Source organism: Tripterygium wilfordii, chromosome 12, assembly GCF_013401445.1.
Source record: "Tripterygium wilfordii isolate XIE 37 chromosome 12, ASM1340144v1, whole genome shotgun sequence".
NCBI lineage: Eukaryota > Viridiplantae > Streptophyta > Magnoliopsida > Celastrales > Celastraceae > Tripterygium > Tripterygium wilfordii.
Window position 1 is genome coordinate 11,577,304 of NC_052243.1, and position 23,431 is coordinate 11,600,734.

General features: G+C 38.0%; 5 protein-coding genes across 5 annotated transcripts; 3 read left to right on the forward strand and 2 right to left on the reverse strand.

Moving 5' to 3' along the window:
- Positions 1-356: 356 nt before the first annotated feature.
- On the forward strand, positions 357-3,144 carry LOC120010420 (G-type lectin S-receptor-like serine/threonine-protein kinase LECRK3). The gene has a single exon (XM_038861217.1). The coding sequence runs from the start codon at positions 453-455 to the stop codon at positions 2,877-2,879; it is 2,427 nt and encodes an 808-aa protein (XP_038717145.1). The 5' UTR covers positions 357-452; the 3' UTR covers positions 2,880-3,144.
- Positions 3,145-5,889: 2,745 nt separating this feature from the next.
- Positions 5,890-6,613, forward strand: LOC120010601 (classical arabinogalactan protein 5-like). Its single transcript, XM_038861379.1, has one exon. The coding sequence runs from the start codon at positions 5,978-5,980 to the stop codon at positions 6,410-6,412; it is 435 nt and encodes a 144-aa protein (XP_038717307.1). The 5' UTR covers positions 5,890-5,977; the 3' UTR covers positions 6,413-6,613.
- Positions 6,614-8,460: 1,847 nt separating this feature from the next.
- LOC120011391 lies at positions 8,461-11,706 on the reverse strand. The gene is made up of 6 exons (XM_038862498.1): positions 11,296-11,706; positions 10,894-11,169; positions 9,694-9,851; positions 9,418-9,523; positions 9,213-9,338; positions 8,461-9,024 (listed from the first exon to the last, which is right to left on the reverse strand). Exons 1-6 carry the CDS (start codon positions 11,485-11,487, stop codon positions 8,887-8,889), a joined length of 996 nt encoding a protein of 331 aa, XP_038718426.1. The 5' UTR covers positions 11,488-11,706; the 3' UTR covers positions 8,461-8,886.
- A 2,572-nt stretch (positions 11,707-14,278) lies between these two features.
- Positions 14,279-15,962, forward strand: LOC120011390 (RING-H2 finger protein ATL54-like). The gene is made up of 2 exons (XM_038862497.1): positions 14,279-15,340; positions 15,581-15,962. Exons 1-2 carry the CDS (start codon positions 14,490-14,492, stop codon positions 15,585-15,587), a joined length of 858 nt encoding a protein of 285 aa, XP_038718425.1. The 5' UTR covers positions 14,279-14,489; the 3' UTR covers positions 15,588-15,962.
- A 3,221-nt stretch (positions 15,963-19,183) lies between these two features.
- Positions 19,184-21,642, reverse strand: LOC120011392 (transcription factor bHLH94-like). Its single transcript, XM_038862499.1, has 4 exons — positions 21,378-21,642; positions 20,334-20,858; positions 19,573-19,971; positions 19,184-19,459 (listed from the first exon to the last, which is right to left on the reverse strand). The coding sequence occupies exons 2-4, from the start codon at positions 20,817-20,819 to the stop codon at positions 19,361-19,363; spliced, it is 984 nt and encodes a 327-aa protein (XP_038718427.1). The 5' UTR covers positions 20,820-20,858; positions 21,378-21,642; the 3' UTR covers positions 19,184-19,360.
- Between the last annotated feature and the right edge of the window lie 1,789 nt (positions 21,643-23,431).

A 23,431-nucleotide genomic window follows, 5' to 3' on the forward strand; every position in this document is an offset into this window, starting at 1 on the left:
CGATGAAGTAGCGATTCGCGTCCGGGGAGACAACGACATGTAGGAAATGAAAAATTAAAAGAAAAATTGCATTTAATTGCCAAATCAACATTTTTAACGGAATAGCTAACTTGGATCACTTTTGTAAGTGCAATGACTTTATTGATAAAAAAAAAAAGATTAAGGGCTTTTTTTATCCAAAAGATAAAATATAGGGGTTAATTCCGTACTTATCACAATTTGAAACTTCATTCCAGGAGACTATTCTAGTCCATTTTCTAAGGAGGAAAAAAAAAGTGAAACTGCTGTAGCAAAGAATCTCAACAAAAAGGTTAAAAAGTCTGGATGAATGAACAGTAAAAGAAGTTGCATTCCAGGCAACTCTAGCTCTGCCGCCATAATAGGACTTGTGTAGATAGATAAGTAAACGACTCCTCCTTTGATGAAATTGAATAAATTTCCCCACCTGTTGCATGCCAAGCTGCAGTCCTAACATGGTTATTCCAATGGCTTATTCAGCCACGCTTCTTCTCTTCCTCTTCATTTCCCTGGCACCCAGTATCTCCATGGCAAACATAACATTGAGCTCATCACTGACTGCAGCTGCCGATGAAAAATCCCAATGGCCTTCCCCATCAGGAGATTTTTCTTTCGGCTTTCGCCAGCTCAACAACACAAACCTTTTCTTGCTCGCCATATGGTTCAACAAGATTCCTGACAGAACTATTGTTTGGCAAGCAAACGGAGACAACCCTGTGCCAGCGGGATCAACGGTCGAACTCACCGACTCTGGCCTTGTCTTGAGAGATCCCCAAGGCCAAACGAAGTGGGACACAAAACCTGCAAATACAACTGTATCTTCAGCATCGATGTTGGACACAGGAAACTTTGTTCTTGCAGGTAACAATAATGATTATGTCTGGGAAAGTTTTAAGAATCTCACAGATACCATTTTGCCAACCCAGATATTGGATTTGGGAAACATGTTGTTTTCAAGGCTAAGTGAAACCAACTACTCCAGGGGAAGGTTTCAGCTCCGTTTCTCTAATGGAACTCTTGAGCTCAATCCTATAGCGTGGCCGTCTGAGTCTCGCTACGATTCTTATTACAGCAGCGAAACTAGTACAGATCCTGCTCAGACTGGTTATCAGTTGATCTTCAACAAATCCGCAGATATTTACATAGTAAAGAATAATGGAGAGATTTCCCAACTTCCTTCATGGAGTAGTATTAATTTGACTGTAGATTACTACCATCGAGCAACATTAGACTTTGATGGTGTTTTCACACAATATGTTCATCCAAAAAATTCCAGTTCCACCCAGATCTGGTCGCCGCTGCGATCCCTTCCTGAGGACATATGTGATGCTATATATAGTTATCTTGGCAGTGGTGCTTGTGGCTACAATAGTTACTGCTCAATTCAAAATTCAAAGCCTGCTTGTCACTGCCCACCTGGTTATAATTTCATTGATCCAAATAATAGATTTTCTGGCTGCAAACCAACGTTTTCAGTAGGTTGCGGAGAAGAAGATGGATCAAGAGACCCTGAAGAGCTGTATGAGATGACACCGGTTGATGACGTAAACTGGCCACTGGGTGATTATGAAAGGCTGGAACCATATAACCAAACACAATGTGAAACGTCTTGTTTGCATGATTGCTCTTGTGCAGTTGCCATCTACAATGGTAGAATCTGTTGGAAGAAACGATTGCCTCTCTCCAATGGGAGATCACCAGAATCTATTTTTTCAAGGGTCCTCATCAAAACAAGAAAGGGAGATACGCCTTCAGGTTCTTCCGACAAGCCTGGCAATAAGAAAGAGAGATCATTTCTAGTTAAAGAACTTCCTCTAGGAGGCTCCATCCTTTTTAACATCTTGTCAGTAGTTGCAATTGGTGTGATCTTCTTCAAGAGACATGAAAGAGAAGTGGTGATCAATCATGTTGGAGATTCGAGCATTGTTGAGACAACTTTGCGACTCTTTACGTACAAGGAGCTCGAAGAAGTAACAAATGGGTTCACGGAAGAGCTCGGAAGGGGAACCTTTGGCATTGTGTATAAAGGTGTTCTGAAAAACGGTTCAGAAAATCTTATTGCTGTCAAGAAATTGGACAAGTTGGATAAAGAAAGGGAAAGCGAATTCCAGACAGAAATGCGTGCGATTAGTAAAACCCATCACAAAAATCTTGTCCGATTGCTAGGATTCTGTAATGAAGGGTCTCATCGAATACTGATATACGAGTTCATGCCCAACGGCACTTTGGCAAATTTCCTCTTTTCCATTCCAAAACCTGATTGGAATGCAAGGGTGCAGATTGCTTTGGGGATTGCAAGAGGCCTTGTGTACTTACATGAAGAGTGTGATGTGCCTATCATCCATTGTGACATCAAGCCCCAAAACATACTTCTAGATGAATGCTTCACAGCAAGAATATCTGACTTTGGATTGGCAAAAATGCTGCTCTCCAATCAAAGTCGAACTCGTACCCTAATCAGAGGAACAAGAGGTTATGTAGCTGCTGAATGGTTCAAGAATGTGCCAATAACAGTTAAGGTTGATGTTTACAGCTTTGGTATCTTGCTACTAGAGATCATATGTTGCAGAAGAAGTGTGGTGATGGAGCTGGAGCAGGAGGAAGAAGAGAAAGCAATACTAGCAGACTGGGCTTACGAATGCTACGTGGCAGGAAAATCAGATGTTTTGGTCGATAATGACGAAGTTGCCATGAGTGATGTCAGAAGGGTGTACAAGTGGGTGATGATTGCCATCTGGTGCATTCAAGAGGAACCTTCAAGAAGGCCTACGATGAAGATGGTCATGCAAATGCTTGAGGATTTTGTTGAAGTTCCTAATCCCCCATGCCCAACTCAATCTTTTGAGAGTCGGACATTCTGAGTAATATTCTCTCATGTAGATGGATCTAAAATCTTGAAGTCGAGTCATTGCCATGTTCAGCATGTGTTTAATATTATAGTTTTAAGGAAATCGAGTGAATAATGTATTCTAGCATGAACAAGGAAGCTGGTGATCAGTGATTTTCAGGTATCTAGTTAATATGCTTAATCTTTCTCTGCAATAATATTGACCCAAGTACAAGAAAAAAATCCAAAAGAATAGATTGTTTATTTCCCATAACCATATTTCTAGCTTTTGGGTCTCATATTCTCTTCAGCTTCAACGTGTCTGACCATCCGGTACTCCATTCGAGGTTCTGTTCTCCTACATTTTCTTATCAGAGAAAGGAAAATGGTTGGGAAGTTCCATGGCACTTCAACTACTTCTTTTGATTCAAAAGGCGTATTAATATGTAAAACAATATGTTCAAGTTCAACTGCCAGCAATTTTTTTGGCCATAAATATACATAGTCAATGGAAGTAATCATCCTCCCGAACCCTCCCTTCCTCAATCACCATGAACCTTCCTCTCAAACTTTGCTCAAGTCCGATCAATATTTTTTCCTGATGCATTTCAAGCCAACATCCATGAACAACTTATATGATGCGGAATACAGGTACAAAATCACATCATAAAGGCATATTAGTGAATAATAAGAGCATCGAAGCAAATTACCCATTAGGACTCTCAAGAAGGAGTTATGGCTTCGGTACCGGTCAAGATCAAATGCACCATATCGAACAAAACAATTTCACATTGACTAGCCAAGCACATGCTAGACGATACTCGAGTGTTCAAATCTCAAATCTTGAGCAGGTTAAACAGAAGAGATGAAGAATCCCTCTCCTCCATCAAGGGCCGCCATGTAGTCGCCGGCAATGGCAGAACCAATCGGAGGATATACGAGAAAAAGAGCGAGGAGGGGAGGTCCCGGACGGATAGAGATCCTCCATTTTAAGTTGGGTTGGGTCAGAATAAGGCGTATACTGGGCCCATTCAGAGCCCAATAACGAACCCCTATGTTCTCCGTAAGGTCATGTAAGATACTTAGATGAAGGGACTTGGAGCAAATATTGCTCCTAATTAATTTGAAAATACTAAGAGTCTGTTTCGATTGACTTATTGAGTGATTTTGAGAAATGAGATTTCTTTTCAATTTTATTGTTTTGATAGTTTAAAAAAATAAAAGAACGGATTTGAGGAGGATTGGGAGGAAAATTTGCTCAAATATTTGCCAAAACACTTCCTTTTCATGATGGGGTCATTTGGAAGGAATGAAAAGTATAGTTAAATCAATAAGTGAAAAATCTATTTTATCGTTATACATAATTTTTTAACATAAAAATAAATTTATTTTACTTTCTTTTATTTTATGATGTAGAAATAACAATTCATTTCCTTTCTTTTTTTATCTTTCTAAATAAGAGAGAGAGAAAAGTATTATACATTCTATTCTCTTTCCTCCCCTCAAATCACTCGATACAAACACACTATAAGGATTCCAGTATTTTTTGTCCAATATATCTCAAATATTGAAATGAACGCACATAATTCATGTGAAAATCATGAGTTTCATATAATTCATATAAAATCGTATGTATCTATCTTAATATTTAAATGATTAAGAGAAAAAACACTGTGATGCGTAAGATTATTGTAAGTAAACAAAATAACTGCATTCCTTTGTTCTTAAGATTGGTGACTTTGATAAGCGTATTCTGGAGGTGGATAAAGTGCAATATTCGGGAATTCTTTCTTTTTTTTTTTTTATGTGAAGGACAGGTGTATTGCAACAACATGACACCTCATAACCGGAATAGACAGATGAGTCACACTGTGACGTCCTAGTAGTATGGTATGGATAGCTAATGACAACCATGCATATCCTTTTCCCACAGCCAAAAAATCCTTAAAATCCAACCTTAATTCCGACTGACGCGGCATTTTTTTTTAAAACACTCATAGATCACAGACACATTAAGTTATGTTTGAAGGGCATGACGGTCATCACAACGGATGAAAACTATCTAAATCTCAATCCCTGATGAGAATGGAACTCTGAATTTCAAAGTCCTAGACAGACAACCTTATCAATCATATTACTTCCCATTCTCGATTGACGCGGCATTTGATCATACTTTTTAGTCACTAAATGTTGACATAAGTGGTGGTTAGAAAAACTATAGTAATTTGTTTGTGTGTTAATCAAACCAAGTTTGACCATTTAAAGAACCATTTGCAAAGATAAAAAGGACACCGAAAAACGTGTATTAGTAGTGGACTTTGTCAAAACGTGTGTTATGGATTAACAACATTATTGGTTGAAATCATCATAATGCAATTAGTAGTCTCATGTACGTATACTACATTTTGTTGACTTATTTGAATGTAAAATACGGATTGTCGACGTATATACGTACATACGCCCCAAATAAGATACATTTGTATTCTATTCTATTTCAAAAAATAATATCGTCTCTCCCACTTGAACCGATGACCTCTTAAAAGTGAGAAAATTATTAGTACCTAAATAACTAACTAAATCCATATGGTTATACCAGATCAATTGATCACTCTAGATTTGAGAAAAAGAATTTAATCCTCTCACCTAAATTTTAGTAAGACATTACATATTGAAATTAACAACATAAAATATAGTCCTATTAATTAAATCTTCTGTTTCCAAGCCAATTTCAAAAAATTTGTAATAAAATAAAAAAAAATGAACCCACAACGTGCAAATCATAACGGTTACTAGGAATTTTTGTTCATAATTAATTGACAACTCTCGTATTCATGGAACCCACCATACGACGCTTATGATCGACGCGTTTTTAAAGGAGAATGCCGAGATCAACGGTCCCAATTGGGGGAATTGCCAGATCATACTACGTGTACAGCTACGAGGCACTTGTTTATTTTAAGCACAGTCAAGGACCAAACCGGGATTTCTCATAAAGTTGTTCTAAAACCGACTGAACCCACTCCTCCATATAAATACAGAGCTCCAATCCGTCTCTCTCATCAGTCTCTGGCTCTCTGTCTTCTCACTGCAAACCCATTGTGATTTGTGTAGGAGAGATTTCAGCGACCGATAATGGCGTACTCGACCTTGGTGACTTTCATGCTCTTCGCTCTCGTGGCTGGCTCCACCTTTGCTCAGGCTCCCGGAGCCTCCCCGACCCCTGCGCCGAAGAGTTCGCCTCCAGCGGCTACTCCTGCGCCTGTTTCCAAGCCTCCTGCAACGCCTCCAACCCCGACTCTAGCTCCAACTCCTTCTACGGCGACTCCTTCTTCTAGTCCTGCCCCATCCACTGCGACTCCTCCTTCGGAAGCTCCGACGGCTTCACCACCGCCTCCTCCCGCGGCCCCTGGCTCTGCTCCTTCCACTTCTCCCGCGGCCCCTGGCTCTGCTCCTTCCACTTCTCCCACGGCCCCTGGCTCTGCTCCTGGAAACGGTGGTAGCTTGAATAGAGTCGCAATCGCTGGATCTGTTGCTGGAATCGCTTTCGTAGCGGCTTTATTGATGTAGATCTATTTTATTTTTAGTAGGAATTTTTATTTTATTTTTGTTTCTGTTGGTTTCTATTTTCAGAGACGGTGATGGACGGTTGAGATTGGATTGCCTAGTCTAATTTATTGTTAATTATTGTTTACTGCTGATTATGGATTCTTTTATGGCATGATTTCTTCTTCTGTGTATCTGTTTAATTTAATTATGCTATTCCCATTATTTATATTTTCTATTTCCGGTGAATCAAAAACATCAAACGAGGTCGTTTTTAAAATAGTACAGTTTAGAGTTTTGTGAATTATTTATGGGAGTAAAAAAAGATGTCACATGGAAACAGCTGTTATGATGGTGCCTTATGTTAAGGGACACCCCATGTGCTTTTGCCACAGACAGAGAGAGTGAGAGGAATACGAGAACCAATGAACCATATACTCTCACTTTTCCCTTTATTATTTATGAGTCTTGGTCTTGGTCATCCAAACGTGCCCTTATAATTGTTATTTGTTAATTTAACTTTTGTTTACCTTTATTTTGGTAGTGGGTGAGGGAAAGGTGGCAAAAGGGAGTGACTGAGGAATCTCTCACACCTGTCCTTTATGGAAAAGTAGGACTTGGTTAAAGGAAGTTTGTGGTGTTCCGTGGGTTTTGGGTGACAGGCTGGGTGTGAGCACTCACGAGTAGTAGCTCTAAAGAAAGTGGATATTATGTACTACTATGTCTCATATAAGTAAAATTGATATGGTTTGTGGGAGGGTAATGGTTGTTGATTGTGAGTGTGTGCTATTGAGAGGCACCTGCGCACTGCTGCAATTTCACGAGGATTGTTGGCGTACAGTATCAGAAATCCACACACCTTACGTGTCAATAATATTATATTATTCGCTTTGAGAACTGGTTGGATTATTTGATTCTCGTGGATATATTAAGTCTGCACATGTTTATTCCTTCTTAGTCCAACTATTACAGATTGAAGCCCAATTGATTGGGTCAAAGTTTAAGTAACCTGGATTAGGAAAATGTCTTATTGGCTTGTAAAAAGGGTGAGCTTTTCTTACTAACCACTCAATTGAGACATGACCATACGACGTGATATTATAAGTTTTTAATTTAACATACTGTGCACTTGGTTCTTGTGCATTTCGTTATCCACAGAGTCAACTTGGTCTTGGTCTTGCGCATTTTCATATGGATTTGTTCTTCATAATATGTCATCAATGGTACGTTGGTCTAGAAACCTCGTCTATAATATAAGAGGAATTTAGCTTTACTTATAAATCACTTCACTGAGTTATACATGAAGAGTTTAGCTTTATTTATAAATCACTCGATTGAATTATGCGACATCTTTAGTCACGGTCTTATTTGGTGATTATGTAAACCGGCCCATATCCTATAGCCCAAAGACCCCACAATACCTAAGTTTAAGAATTCTTGTTTGCTTAGTACAACATACAAGTTACATTAAATTTGGGAATTAATGTGGATGTGATTGTGAACAGAGAAAGAGCGAGCTCTCTCTTTCATCTTCGTAGTATTCCCCTTGCTTTTCTAGAATTTTTTTCTAAGCATAATAAATGAAATCCCTTCATTCTTGCTCATATTCAAACCTAGACAATGGATATTATTCATGGCCAGTGAATTGAATCTTTTCAACCAGGTGATTTTTATGTTCGAACATGGAGACTTACCTTAAAAAAAAAAACAGAAGCTGCCAAAAGTAATGAGTGGCTTTGTTACATAAACATCTCAACTTTTGGTCTCTATTGCCAGCAAATGCTTAGTTGTCTTCGTTAGTCGTCCAGCCAGTCTCTCCCAAATATAGGCCTAGCTATCACTCTCAATTATGGGCCTAGCTATCACTCTCAATCAGGCATGGGCACCTAATCCCTAGCTAGCTCTGCAGCCTCTACTCTACAAAAACGACTCCAGGTTTACTCAGCAAAAACCCCCCAAGACAAAGAGAGAACAACAGATTCTCTCAAATCTTATTTGAGAGTAAAATTTTTTTATGACATAGCACTACAACATCCATTGAAGGTGGCAATGAAACTACTGAGAAGTAAAACTCTAAGAACAACCACTATTAGCAGCAAGTTATTTAGGATATTAACAAGAATTCTACAGATAAAATATACCACATTGAAAAGGATGAGCTTATCTCAGGGTTCAGCAGCAGTTTTACAAGGTATGTACCATGTTGCCCTAGAAGATCATAATAACTTCATTATGATCCTCTAAGATGGTGCCTTCTTCTCAAATTATTATGCATCAGAGTCCCAGACTACCATTAAAAACGACAAGGATTAAAGAAACAGAAAAGTAAAAGACTCTCAATTCAAGAGAGCTCAAGAAAAACAATCCTCACCATTTTCCTTGTCCTTTTTTTTTTATCTGGTTCAAGAAAAGCTATTCTTTCTTTAGGGAAACCTTCCAACATAAAGAATTACCAGGTGGTAAGGGAAGAAATTAGCATGACGCATAAGGATTTGTAGTCACTTCTTATGCATTCTAGATTCCGGGGAGTTGCACCTTAAGGGTGACAAAGGATATCGGATTGAGTCCATATCATCAAAATCAATCTTCTTCTCAACTGGGCTACTCATCTTTGGACTTGATTTTCGCTTGTTTGTCTGCAAGGATGCCAACAAATTTCAACATGCAGTAAAATAGTACAACCATGCTTACATGACAAGCAGGTCTCATTAAAATCTATGGAGCATCTCTTAATGAGATAGTCTAGATGTACACATGCAGGTACACTTACACACACAAACACACAATGAAGGAGTGATAAATTATTCATATTCTGTTTCCTAACCTTGGCTGAAGCACTGCAGCTGCGTTTTCCACCAGAACCATGAACATTCTGCTCCCTGTGGTGGTGCCTCAACAACCTTTTGTTTTCCTCATCCAAGATGTTGTTTTCTTCAAAAAGCAGTTTGGCCTACATAACAATATTTTACAATGAACAATGCAATCTGACATTCAACAACCAATGATACGGATTCTATAAATATTCTCACCTCCTCTTCAGCTCTACTGAGATTGATTCTGAGATGTTCCTTATCTTTCTCAAGAGTCTTGAATTCAGCAACCAATGATATAACCTTTTGAGTTGATGGCCTCAATCTACCTCATAAAAGGATTAGGGAAAAGAGAACTGTGACTGAATTGCAAAGAGAATCCCAATTTTTTGTCCTACTAAAATTTGAAAATTATGCCAGACAATGCTGTCACCACTAAGCAAAACCACAAAACAATGGTATACCAATAGAAGTATAAATAATTGAAACCCTCACCTATTCCACATTTTGAGCAATGTCTGACATGGCCCATGTTCACTATTCCCCTCGAGGAAAGCATGTCCAGATGCAACTTCTTTTTTATTGATAAATGTTGATAAGACTGACTCGAGTAAAGTCTCCTCAATATCCATGGTCTCGGCAGCAGAATCGACCTTTAGGATGATGGGAGATATACATTTGTTAGCTTCTATAAACCATTTGTTTAACACAAGGTATGCCCAATTCATTATCAAATAATCAGCACAAACATTTAACAGAAAAACATATTTATGGTGAATAGAACAACTAATGAGTTGAAAAGAAATACTGACTACAGAAATTGAATGGATCTGAAATTAAATCTCACTGTTTTTTTAACAGAATCAAATGTCCTTACCAAGTTCACCGACCATAGACCCAGATAAAAGGATGTATCATTCTTAAAGAAATGAAGCAATAGTACACTTTCGTGTTGAGTAAACAGCTGCCTTAAACGAGATCAAATACATTTCAAGCCATAGTATTTACCTGTGAGTTAAACTACAAAAAAACAGCCTCCATGCAATACACATATAAGGCTGTGTACATCTATAATTTCTAACCTCCGATACCACTACTGGAGCCTCGTGCACCAGATGATTTTTCATTTTCTGATGTGGCCACAACCGCCACCTGCGTGTATCTCACTAACTCCACCACACAAAGTTTCAACTTTTAATCCCCAGAAATCGCAAATAAGATTATCAATAAAGACTATAATTTGAAACCATCTGTTAAACAACCACCACATACACTTGATAGTAAGTTATTCAACCCCCACACCATCTTCATGTGAGCCCTGGTGTTCATGCGAAGGCATTACACCCTGATTCTCTAGAAATAGCTTGATATGGTAATAAAAGTATAAAACATACTATTCAGACATAAATTTACAGACATGGTATGCTTCTTCAATTCCATGACCACAGAAATTCTAATTTTTCCTAAGTATTGCAATAGCAAAATACAGCTGTTGTGCACACAAGAATAGGACGGGAAAAACACAAGACAGCTATTTTTCAGAGGCAAACCTTTGAATCCTTATTCGATATATTGATATAACTGCCATCTAGACCACAACAATAACCCATTGCTATTTTAAAAATAACACGTCCCACCAATTCAATTAACTGAGAACCTTACAAATCAGTCATGAAAAGCGAAACAAGAAATTACCAGGCCACGCTTCTCATACCCATGCTTGTACAGCTGCAATTCCTCAACTAACCTCCCCAATTTCTCCTCCATCTCCTGGACCCTGACCTCCGACTCTTTTGCCCTCTCATCAGCCTCATTCCCAAAATCCATCAATGCCTCTCTATCACGGTCATAAAGTGAACACTCCCTCTCCCATCTTTTACACTGATTCAACAGATTTGCACACTCTGCTGCCAATTTCTGGTTCTCATCAACAAATTTCTTCAACGCTTGTGCATTCATACTCGACTCCGCCTAATAATCAGCACATAGAGCCGTATCATAACGAACGGACAAAAAGATAGCATAAAAATACACAAATTCATGTTAATCCACATTATTATTTACAAATAGGTAGGAATATATTTGTAGACTACAAACCCTAGCGCGATCGATGATTTCGTCCTTTTCGTTCAATTTCGAAGCGAGTCGAATGTACTGCTCGCGGAGTCGGCGTTGGGCTTCCTCGGATGCTTGAAGCTTTAACTGAAGAGTTTGTGCAGATACAGGAAGACCCAAGGCGTGTTCGATCGATTCTTTCATGTAGTCGTCGAGTTCTTGAGGGAGATCCATTCAAAACCTGGAGTAAGCAACTCTAGAATTACAACAGAATAATAAGGAAATCTAGCAACAGATAAAGCACTAGATCAACTACGCTTCAACGATTTCTTCAATAGAGCAAGACGCCCTAACCAATAACCATTACAAGAATTAAGATTTTGATCCCTAAATTTTCTGATTAGGGTTTTTGGTCTGAGAATTTGATCTCTCTCGCTCGCTTTTCCAATTAAAACTTAAAAAGTGAGGGCTAGCCGTTACAGCGCGTTTAAGTTGAAATGACGGGCTTCGGAACCTTGGGCTTCAAGAATTGGGCCAGGCCCAGTAAAGTATAAGGCCTCATCCACTGATGCGTGGGCTAACTTTTAACCCACACTTCAAGTACTAATGAGAACCACGAATGACTTAGATGACACTTATGTGTGAGATATCTGGTATATGTGTCGAGTTTCAACATCGCCATCCTGTATTGAAAAAACTTTCAAGTACTAATAAATAAAATGAAAAAGTAGTAATCATAAGAGTTGCATTTTCAACCTAACCAGAAGAAACTAGAAAGACTAGTTTACATAAGAATTAAGTAATAAACTAACCAAAGTAGGTGGCACCCACTACCACATGGTCCCACACAAATTAGCCAAACTAGATTTGTCTTGATAGGTGTATACTAGCCCAATTGCGACATTATTTTAAGGCATAGTAAATTGAACCCATTTATTAAGGTTTTTTTAAGATAAAAATTTCATGAATCAAAATGAATTCAATAAAAGGGTTTTTATCCATAAAAACAAAAACTAAAAATTATATTCAAATAAGGACAACTTTAAAAAAACTTTAGAAAAAAATGACATAACCTGCCAGGAGTGTTTACCCTCCCTCCTTCTTCCTTCTTTTTTTTTCCTCCTCCTTCCTTGCTCCACCATATCAGAAGTTGGTCGTTCGTCCATCGTTTTGGACGAGCCAACTATCAAAATGAAGCTCTAGATTAACCCGATCAAATCCCATCCATTACTCACAGTCGATTATCACTTGAGTCGTCAAAAATGCTTAGTGAAATCACAACTATTGTTTGAAAAAGAGTTAGATCCGGTAAATCTGGTCAACGCCCCCAATCAACTCTACGGACCAAAGCGCATCACCTATGAGGTTTTATTGCTTTTTCGAACTCTTTTTTTTCCTTTCTGAAATCATATATGAATCTGCAGATATAATATCTGTTTCAAATCTGTTATGATATGTTATCTGTTTTGAAACTTCAAACATATAACATTTCATTAAAAACAGATAACATTTGGCAAGACAAATAACATTATGATAGATATCAAATTAATCAAAGCAGATAACATATTACCTACAGTCTGCAGATCCCAAAAAACCATGAGAATCACCACAGAAAATGCCGAAAATAATGACGTGATGACAAATCGAAGAAAAACAACAAGATCTATAGGTCCCGTGATGAGTATGAGTATATCTAGTTCAAATACAACAAAAATCGGGATGCAAAATCACTAAAAAAATTGCATAGAACTATCGAATAAGCCATGAGGGGCGGAGACGAAGCTTCTGACGGAGCTCAGAGATGAATCATGTGCAGTAGGCATGTGCCATATTTGAGTATGAAGATGAGGGTATTTAAGACAATAAAATCATATATTTTAACTTTTTGTCTTTTTTGGAATATTAGTTCAAACTACATAAATTTTATGGAATAAGACTTTTAAGAGTGTCATTCTTGGAACAAAACTCTTCTATAAGGGACTAATATTTAATTTTCCCCTTCAATAAAAGAGTAGTAAAGTTTTATCAAAAAAAATAAAATAAAAGAGTAGTAAAGTCGGAAGGGAGGGACCACTGACTCCAATATGATTAAAATTGATTCGGTTGAGTGCCCTAGTGAGACTAGTGCATTAGTCATTTTATTACATGACACGATTGAGCGGTACGTAAAATGTGATAGGTATGGGATCCGAGAAACTCATTGGCGTGGTTCAGAGCATTCACAATCTTAACAACATCACCTTTCAACAGAATGTGAGAGAAATTACATTATATGACCAGTTGAATCCCAAAACCAAAAATCAAGAGCTTTAAAAGTAGTAGCAAGGTCACCCGTTGATGGAACACTTCAAAATCCTAATACATGAAACCCATCCAAAATAATTTTGTATGATAATCACAATCCCGTTCTCAAATCACCAAGCCTCCACAACTCAACATTAACCCAAAACAAGCTAGTTTTGATAAACAAGAGTGGAAGGAATGAATGGGTTTGCATGCTACACCTCGAATTCAACTGTATATCGTCGTTTATTGGAACCCCTTCTCTCAACTTTCAGTACAAGGAAGGGGTCCATCTATGGGGCATTTTATTATTCCTCCCTCTTTGGCCTGAATTTGTGTATTATTCATCCATACACAAAATGACACTCACTTTGATAAGGCAGCCTTTTTTTTTTTTGGGAAAAATCATAACCAATATTTTATTCCATGATAATGAATTCATCGTTCAATCTAGCATCGCAAAAACAATCTAAGAATTTATAAATACTGAATCGCTCAAGGAAATTAGAAACACCGAACTCTATTAAACTAAACCAAATTACATTGAAATATATTGAACAGATTAAACAAATAAAAAATAGAAAACAATAGTTATGAATAAAGAATCTTGGCTTCCCCTCAATCTCCACTGAAAATGATAAGGCAGTTGAAGCATGCGTTGAAATCTTTTCTTCTTTTCTTTTGTTTTTCAGGAAAAGAAAGAAATCGACTTTAAAATGAATAATTTAGAAATTTATAAAATAAATTAGCATTAATAGGTAAGCTGTTCATATCAAGTATCCTAATAAATCTGAAATATTCAGGCCAGTAAAAAAACTTTAAAAAGATGAATCCTTTAATATCCAGATTTAAGCACAAATTAGCCTGCTTGGTTTCTTCTCTTTCAGTCTAATTACAATCACTCCCCCACCCTCAATTTCCTCTCATTTCTTCTGCAGTTTTCTTCAATTACAATGAAACCCAGAAAACTGTTTCCATCACCAACCACAGCAAATGAAACTGCGGATTGCTCTGGCTTTTGTGATCCAGCCTGTCCGTATAACTGCTATGCTTACCCATATTCTACCTTCCCGTCTCCTCCACCACCGCCGACGCCAGCGCCTGCTCTCTCCAGCCAATTTAAAGACCATTTGACACTAATTTTGATCCTTACGTCTATTTTGCTATCTGGGTTTTTCCTTCTTCTGGGCTACCAGATGGTGCGCTCCAAGTTCTGTTTGTTGGGTCGGAGGAATAACAGGCTGCATAGATTTCAAGCTCAATCAGATGGCAGAGATGGTGAGGAATTCTTCGATGAGAATAGGATTGATCATCACATATGGTTCATCACAACCGTTGGATTACAACAATCTGTTATAAATTCGATCACTATTTGTAGGTACAAGATTGGGGAAGGATTGATTGAAGGGCGTGAGTGTTCGATTTGCCTGAGCGAGTTCAGAGAAGATGAGATGCTGAGGCTATTGCCTAAGTGTAACCACGCTTTCCACATCCGTTGCGTTGATACTTGGTTAAGGTCTCATACCAATTGTCCCTTGTGCCGTGAGCAAATAATCGCAGAGTCTGTCGATTTTGGTTCGGGTTCGATTGACCAAAACTTGGACAGTCTTCGCCTAGTGGATACCCAGATGGACTTTTCACAAACAGATGGTGGGCAACATCCAGAAGTTGGTCAAAACTGGGCAGAAACAGAGGAGGGACTAGAGATGCCGCGAATTGGTAGTGAGAGGACATCAAAGGAGAATGTGAACTGCAACGGGAACGGTGATTCACTGGTTCCTGATGATGTACAGCCATTGCGAAGGTGTGTTTCATTGGATCATATGTGGGTTGGCAGTCTAGCTAATTTTTCTTTAGTTGAAGGTGGAGGAAATTCAGTTCAATCACTACCGAATTCACTCCAAACAGGGCATCGATTGAGAAGATCGTTGTCCTGTGATGGGCTTTTCTTATGTTGAAATCACAAGCAGTAAAATTCATTCCTCCCCTGTAGAGTTTACACATACATAGTGCCAAAATAATTTCTTCAGTTAGATGTCTGTAGGACATAAAGATGTGTCTTTGAGAATTTAACAGAGGAAAACATTTCTGGTGTTGGCTGCCTCCCCAGTCGAGAGTTCTGAAGAAGAACTAAAATAAGTTTCTGCATCACGAGGTGATACATGCAGGACATCATTTCCAGATACACCTACAAATTAACCATATTGAAACCACCCACACGTGATCGAGTTGGGTGTGGATGAATCCTTCCGGTTGAGAGATTCAAGTTCGACTCTTTACACCCGCACCCTATGACTTATCATCTATTTGGAGAGGGGTGATTCAAGTATTCGAGTCTACATGGGTCAAACGTTCATAGTTTCTAGTCTATTGGGATATGTATATATGTGCCCATCTTGCATTGCATTCTAGCTCAGTTATTGTGGCCAGATGTTCATATTGTCCTTGACAGAGATATCACACGAACAAAGAGAATATTGAAATAGAAAAGTGCAACAATCAACACAAGAATATACGTGGAAAATCTCCACGATCAGAGGAAAAATCACGGCGTTGTAGAAAAACTACCAAAAGAAAATTGACTATGTAAAAAATTTTACAATCACACACTCAATTCTCTCTCACCCAAGAACCCAATTACACCCAAAAGATTTTCCACAAAGTTTTCTCTACCTTGCTCTCTCTTTTGTAATATAACTCTCGGCACACACATACCACTCACGGCTCACCCTTTTAAAAAGAAAAACCAAGAAAAGTGTTTGTGTTAACCTTGCCTTTTAAAAAAAACAACTGTTTCAATACATGTTCTTGAAGATTGTGGAGTTCAATGGGATTTGTTCTCTACCACATTTTAATGGTGATTGGATTGATGTGGCATCATTGCAATTAGGTTTCTTACTCAATTTGATTGAAACTTCCTGGATTTTGGTGTTGGGTGAGTTTTGGAACGTATCTATTTAACAAGAAAAATTAGAATTTCAATTGGATTGGCAATGCGTGTCCATGTGAAACAGTCTTACAAAATAAAAAGAAACCTTCCCACTTTGTTCATGGTGGAAGATATACCCTACCATGCGTAGAGATTTGAGATTCTTCAAACATATCCATGGTGGGAATAAATAGAAGACATATGGTAATGCTCTCTCATTGTTTTGGTATTTCTCCTTTTTCTCCCTTGAGGAGTAGAAGCTATTTTGAAGGCATTGAGTGGGTGATGCAGCGCGGTGTGGTGGAAAGAACGATTACTTGGACTTATTGATTCGACACACGAATACCAAATTTAACAGATTTAATGCTTCGAGACTTTGTTGATTCCAACAAATATCAAAGAATTGGAAATAAAAGGCGGGTTCGCCTCTATAATTTTTATTCAACTAAAAAATGAAATACCTCAATGAGGGGTCCAAGTTTAAATAGTAAACCTAAATCACTCTTAATTGGAAACAAATACTTAAATATAAATAAATAAAATTACTCCTAATAAAAAAGATACTTGACTACTAAAAATTATGCTACTTGATTCACAAACAATAAACTTCAGAAAATAACAAAATAAAATATTTATCCGAAATATTTTCATCTGCATTAGTGGGTCTCTCCCTTAGACTGTATTTGGATTGAGGGATTTGGGGAGAGGGAAGGGAAGGAAGAGAATGGAAGGGAGAATACATTTCTCTTCTTATGTTTGGATAGATACAAAAAAAATAAGGAAAAAAAGTGATTTAATTTACTAATTTATCAGTACTTTTAATGTTTAAGTATTATATATAAGGGTAAAATAGGTATTTAACTTATAAACAACTTAATTAGTCATTTATTTCCTCCAAATGACTCCATTTTGGGAGGAAAGAATTTTGATAAAAATTTAATGAAATCTTCCTCCCAAATTCCCTCAAATCTCTCCTATTAATTTTTTATAAACTATCCACTTAAGATAATTGGAAAGAAATTCTCTTTCTCTGCTATACATGCTCTTCTCTTCTCCCAAAATCCTCAATCCAAACACGCTCTAAGGCATTGTTAATGTATGTTTTATGGAAATATAGATGTTTGGTTGCAGCCCACGATAAAATTTTGGGCCGAAGACGTTACCTTATAAATTTGACTTGTTCATCAAATGATAAGTCATCCATTCCCAAAGTTTAAAATTAACGGTTTGGGAGATATATTTCATATCATATCATACTTTTGTGTTATCTCCACTAAAAATTATAAACTCTGGAGAATTCCAAAGTTCTCTCATCCTATTGATTTGGAGTTAATTAAGGCATGTAGGAATATAATAAAAAACAAAACAAATCAAATTTCTTATATGAGGTTATATGAATCTCGGTTGTCTTATGCTGATGATTGTAATTATATAGGAATTAGTTTTGGGTTTGTATGGTTACAATCCTAATTACTTTTTGTTTTTCTTGTCAATGACTTGATCAAGAAGCAGCCATCTGGTCCTACCAGAACCCCATGACAACACCAAGAAGAATCATCATCATCATCATCATTGTTAAAAGCATGATTAAGGATGAGTAGATAAATTTAAAGTGGATCTATTATAGAGACCTTTCACGGGTTACAGAAAGAAACAGTGGAGGATGTCGATAAGTAGTACACCTAAACTCATTTGGGTGATAACTTAGCTAATGAATCTCTCTAGGGCCAAATCGTATGGATTTGGAATGCCTTGAGTTCGATTCTCATTAAAAACAATACTCTTGTAATCACGCAGTGGGCTTTGATCCAACTTATTATGTCGTCAGGTGGAAAACTTCTTTGCGAACAGACCTAACAGCCCGAGTTTAGACTCATATCGGGTGTTCAAAAGACGAGCTTGTATGTATGATTATATTGAGATGGACTTATAATGAACAAAACAATGCAAATTATGAGCCCTTGTTGATTATGGATCAAACGATAAAAAGTTTTGTCCCTTCTAAAGATTTGTACTACTAGGGTAAAAAGAGAATATAATAATGAGAGTCATTATTGAATGGGAGCGGGGGCCTCAAAGGGAATATTAACAATCATTCCTTTGATGATTATTGATGTAAGGCAGTACTCCTTCTCAATTAGTACTTACATGAATTGTGAAGTAACAGTCACTTCCCCATGACTATTTTTAAACTGTTTGTAACAGTGAAGAAGATGTAAGGGTAATGAGGGTATCAGTGGATGCATGGTTCTTGTAAATGGAGCTAAGATGGATGTCCCTTCTCTCAATTCAATACATTGGAGAGCTCACATAGATTCCTGCAAGTTCTTGGTATTATTTGGTAAAAGAAATACTTGTTTCTTCTCACTACGAAAAGAAGAAGAAGAAGAAGAGAGAGACTACCTTCTAATGAACATATGATGAATTTAGGAACGTCAATCAAGTTCCATGGAAGTAGAGGAAGTACGTGGACCAATTTTAGAAGATTCGTAGGGAGATGAGTGTCCATGGTTGATGTTTTTTGACATAAATTTAACTAATCATTCGGTTGATTATTGACGGTTTGGTTGGTTTTTTCGATTTTTCGATTCCATCCTCACTAACGTGCCGAGATGGAGTGTGTTTTACCTCCATTCATTTAAAAAAAGATATATATATATATATATATATATATATGATTCATGTAAATTGACTCTTTCGGTCAGCTCTCATTGATTATCTTAATTTAACACAAAGAGATTTGATTATACTCAAACATAGAAAGTGGCAACATACATCTCTTACAATGGGAAACGGTTGCACACAATGTTCACAAAAGGAGGAAAAAGAAAAATGATGAAAAGAAAAGAAAGATTGATTATTGACAACCCTAGTTGATAAGAAATTATTTCAGGATCAGCTGAAAGCTGCAGTTTCCTCCTCTATCCTGTGCAGCATTTGGTTAACAGCAGCTGCAATCTCATCCACTGTATTTAACTCACACCCTTCTTCAACCTGCAGAGAGCAGATCGAAAACCCCAAAAGGCTCATCATCACATGCAATGCAATGCAATAGATGTATATATATGTTGATTTCAATTGAATTAATTGACTTGAGATTTACATACCTTTACACTAACTGAATAAAGAACCAACTGATCAACACTTGTGACATTGAGGTGCATAATACTGAGCCTAAGACCTTGTAACCCAACAACCAGCTTCAAGAGCTGTCGGGGTCTTTTCTTTGAGAGTATTTTAAGGTTTGCATGGCTCTCCACCATGGTCACTTCTATGTCTGCTACAGATAGGCTCTGATGATCAGCAGCCATTGCCTCGTCCGGCGACTGGGGCGTGCGGGTTGAGTACTGTGGGAAGGAGAAGAACTCAGCAAATGGTGAAGCACTGAAGCAGTTGGGTACTTCTGGGTGCTGCTTAGTCCTTTTGTGAGCCTCCATTGACTGCAACAACTGCTCTAGCTCCTTCACAAAATTAATAGCACCCCCAATTATCGATGCTTGGTCACCCTGCCATCATATGTGCCAATTATTGCCTAAACCCGTGAAAAGTGCGAATGGAAAAAAGTAGGTAGTCTTAGTACTCTTGCATTGCAGACGTACTATTCATGTGCAAAATTAGATGTTAACAAAACCCGTATAAATCGAACTAACCGTCAAACCAGCAAATTCGTCGGTTATTTTCAAAAAAATTTATACAAAGAACCGACTAATAATCGAAATAATCGTCGATAATTGACGGATTAATCGGTTATTTTTTTAAAAAAGACAACCGTTTACACTCCTATGCAAAAGTGAACATGTGATACCAAAAAAAAAGTATAGTAGTACTAAGATTACTAGTGCAATAATGTGAAACAGCAGTGACTAACCCTCTGAACATACGAAGATGGCATCAAAGATCGGAGCACGGCAAGGTAATCATTCATCTGTTTGCGGCGGTTGCGCTCCACGGCTATGTGAGTCATCCGCTGGTTCTCTATTTCTTCTTTGTTCTTAGTGCTCTTCGTTCGCCTTCGTTTCCGGCGACCTGCTTGCACCGGTGGTGGTTCCATTGTGATTGTGGGTAACACTTCAGGTAGAAGTTGATCAACTGCGCTGGCATCAGGGGAGGAGGAATAATTTGTGTCCCATTGATCTTTTGCATGATTCATCAGTGAAGGAGATGATGAGTCCCAGTTTGCATTGATGCCTCGGTTATCTAAGTTGTTCTGAAGAACACCAAAAAGGGTTTGATCATCATCTCTTGTACCAAATGCATGAACCAAAGGTTCTTCTCCCAAGGAGTAGAAGTCTCTGCAACCGCAACTAACTTGCTCTTGTTGTGGGTAATTATAAACCACTGCTTCCAATGCCATCAGAACAATTATGTACTTCTCTTGTCTCTTCTCCCTATCCTGCTAATTTCTCAGGGTCAGAGTCAGAAGAGAAAATGTGAAGAAGGATTGGAAAAGCTATATTAGAAGCTGAGAGAACTGTTCCTTCCTGAGAAACCCATGTCAAATGAAGGAACTTAACATGAGTCCAATACCATAAACACCCAAAAAGATCAAACAAATACCCCCTTTTATCTCCTCCCACGAAGGAAGTCTCTCACAGGCATTTAAGCAAACACTTTACGACGTACATATAAAAAAGAAAAAAAAAGAAGAAGGCTACGGCTTGTTGCACACGTGAGAAGACCAGTCACTGGACTACAGAAAGGGAAACACAGAGAGATTCTCTCGGCACTTGAGATCAGTGTAATACTACTGTCTTCGGGGTCCTCAACACCTACCGATGGTGGGTCCAAAGGGCATATCTCAGTTCACGAACAGAGGAATCCCAACTATTTATTACAAAGACAATCATCTCCTCTGTCGAACCTGCTCCATAATATAAAAACGAAGGGCAATATTGTCTTTGAGAAGATGTACCTAAGCAGATGTGACAATTGTTTCATTGTGTAATAATGTGGTCGGACACCTGGATGTGAACTGCAGAAAGGCCATGAAAAGCTGATTAGTATTCGTAGAGATTCTGAAGGCAAGATCTATTCTCTATAGGGAAAAAAGTCAGAAGAGATGATCGTAGCTATGTAAGTCCAGAGAGAGCCCATGTGACCACACAGACTGTACTCTCTCTGTAATCATACACCATGAAGACTCTCTGTGTTCCTGTTTTCTATTTCTATTTCCCAAGATTTACTGCTGTACTGTTCCTCCTCTTTTGTTTAACATATAATTTCAACGTTTTCAATCACTGTGGCTAAATAAGACACTTTCCAGTGTTTAATCTCTTCTTGGGTTCTTCCATGGAATATTGTTATTTACTATAGCGGCGAGAATCTACAATCAATGGAACGGCATTTGAAGCCACCGACATCTTACAATAAGTAGAGATAAGGTAACAATCGAAAAGTCCTTGACACCAGGGTAGTGCTCTAGGGAGCGTTGTGTAGAGTGAATTTGGTCGAGTTAGGGAGTGTTAAGGGCATCGCGTAGAGTGGACATTACTAAGGGAGTGCTGGTTGACCATCAAGGCCCATTGGCCTACACTATCTTGATGGACTACATGGGTTAGGGTTACTTGTGAGTGGTCCGTTCATTGGACATCCGAAAGGCCCTATAAGGACATTCGAAGGCCCAACAGGTGAATCAAACGGGTGAACCTGACTTCGATACCATATTAGAATTTCCAGCTTACATACACATAAATAATATTGTCCGCTTTGGGTTGTCCGGTTCTCATGGATACATTGGGTCCGCATGACTTTGTCTTCCTAAGAGGTCATTTATCTCAATAGTGCTCTCGTAGAAATATGCTTAACTGCAGAGTTATTACGAATGTTATCCTCCAAAGAAACGTGTTGTTGATTATTAGGAAGTTGAATTATATGTTAAGAAGGGTTGGGGTCCTCTACTTCAGATTTTGGAGAATAATCATTGCAAGCGGCAGGTGGCACATGCGGACACTGCCGCCTTGAGTAGCTAATGGGCCGAGTCAGAGACTCATTTTATTCGTTTTGTAAGAGGTGAGCTTTATTTACACCCCAGTTTTTATCAATCACACCCCAACTTTGATCAATTTACCTTTAACCATATGTTTTTCTAATTATAGGATTAACACATCCCACTCTAAACCTGACTTGCAACCTATCTCTGGTATCCAATTCTTAATCTCCAGAATCCTCCCGATGTCCTTCGTCTGCCCTCATCATTCTCAAGTAGCTTGTGTGGATTCTCTCAAAATTTTGGAGTTGCTTTGGTGTAGATTTTGGAGTTGTTTTATGCAGAATTTTGTAGCTATTTGGTGCAGATTTTGAAGCTGTTTTGTGTATAATTTTGGGACTGTTCGGTTCTTCTTTTGGGTAAGTAAATAAGAACCGAACAACTCCAAAAAACTAGGAGTCATTTTATTCGTTTTGTAAGAGGTGAGCTTTATTTACACCCCAGTTTTTATCAATCACACCCCAACTTTGATCAATTTACCTTTAACCATATGTTTTTCTAATTATAGGATTAACACACCCCACTCTAAACCTGACTTGCAACCTATCTCTGGTATCCAATTCTTAATCTCCAGAATCCTCGCGATGTCCTTCGTCTGTCCTCATCATTCTCAAGTAGCTTGTGTGGATTCTCTCAAAATTTTGGAGTTGCTTTGGTGTAGATTTTGGAGTTGTTTTATGCAGAATTTTGTAGCTATTTGGTGCAGATTTTGAACCTGTTTTGTGTATAATTTTGGGACTGTTTTGGTGTAGTTTTTTGGAGTTGTTCGGTTCTTATTTACTTACCCAAAAGAAATATCATTGTCTGCTATGTTTTTTATCATTGGGGTATATTTAATAAATGTGTCAGTATTTGGTTATTTAAGGTGTGATTAGTTATTTTTTAATTTCTGTGGGATGTAGATATGCAGGGGTGTAATTGGTAGAAATTAGGGTGTGAAAAAAGCTCACATTTGTAAGCTTGTTATGGCTGGACTCTAG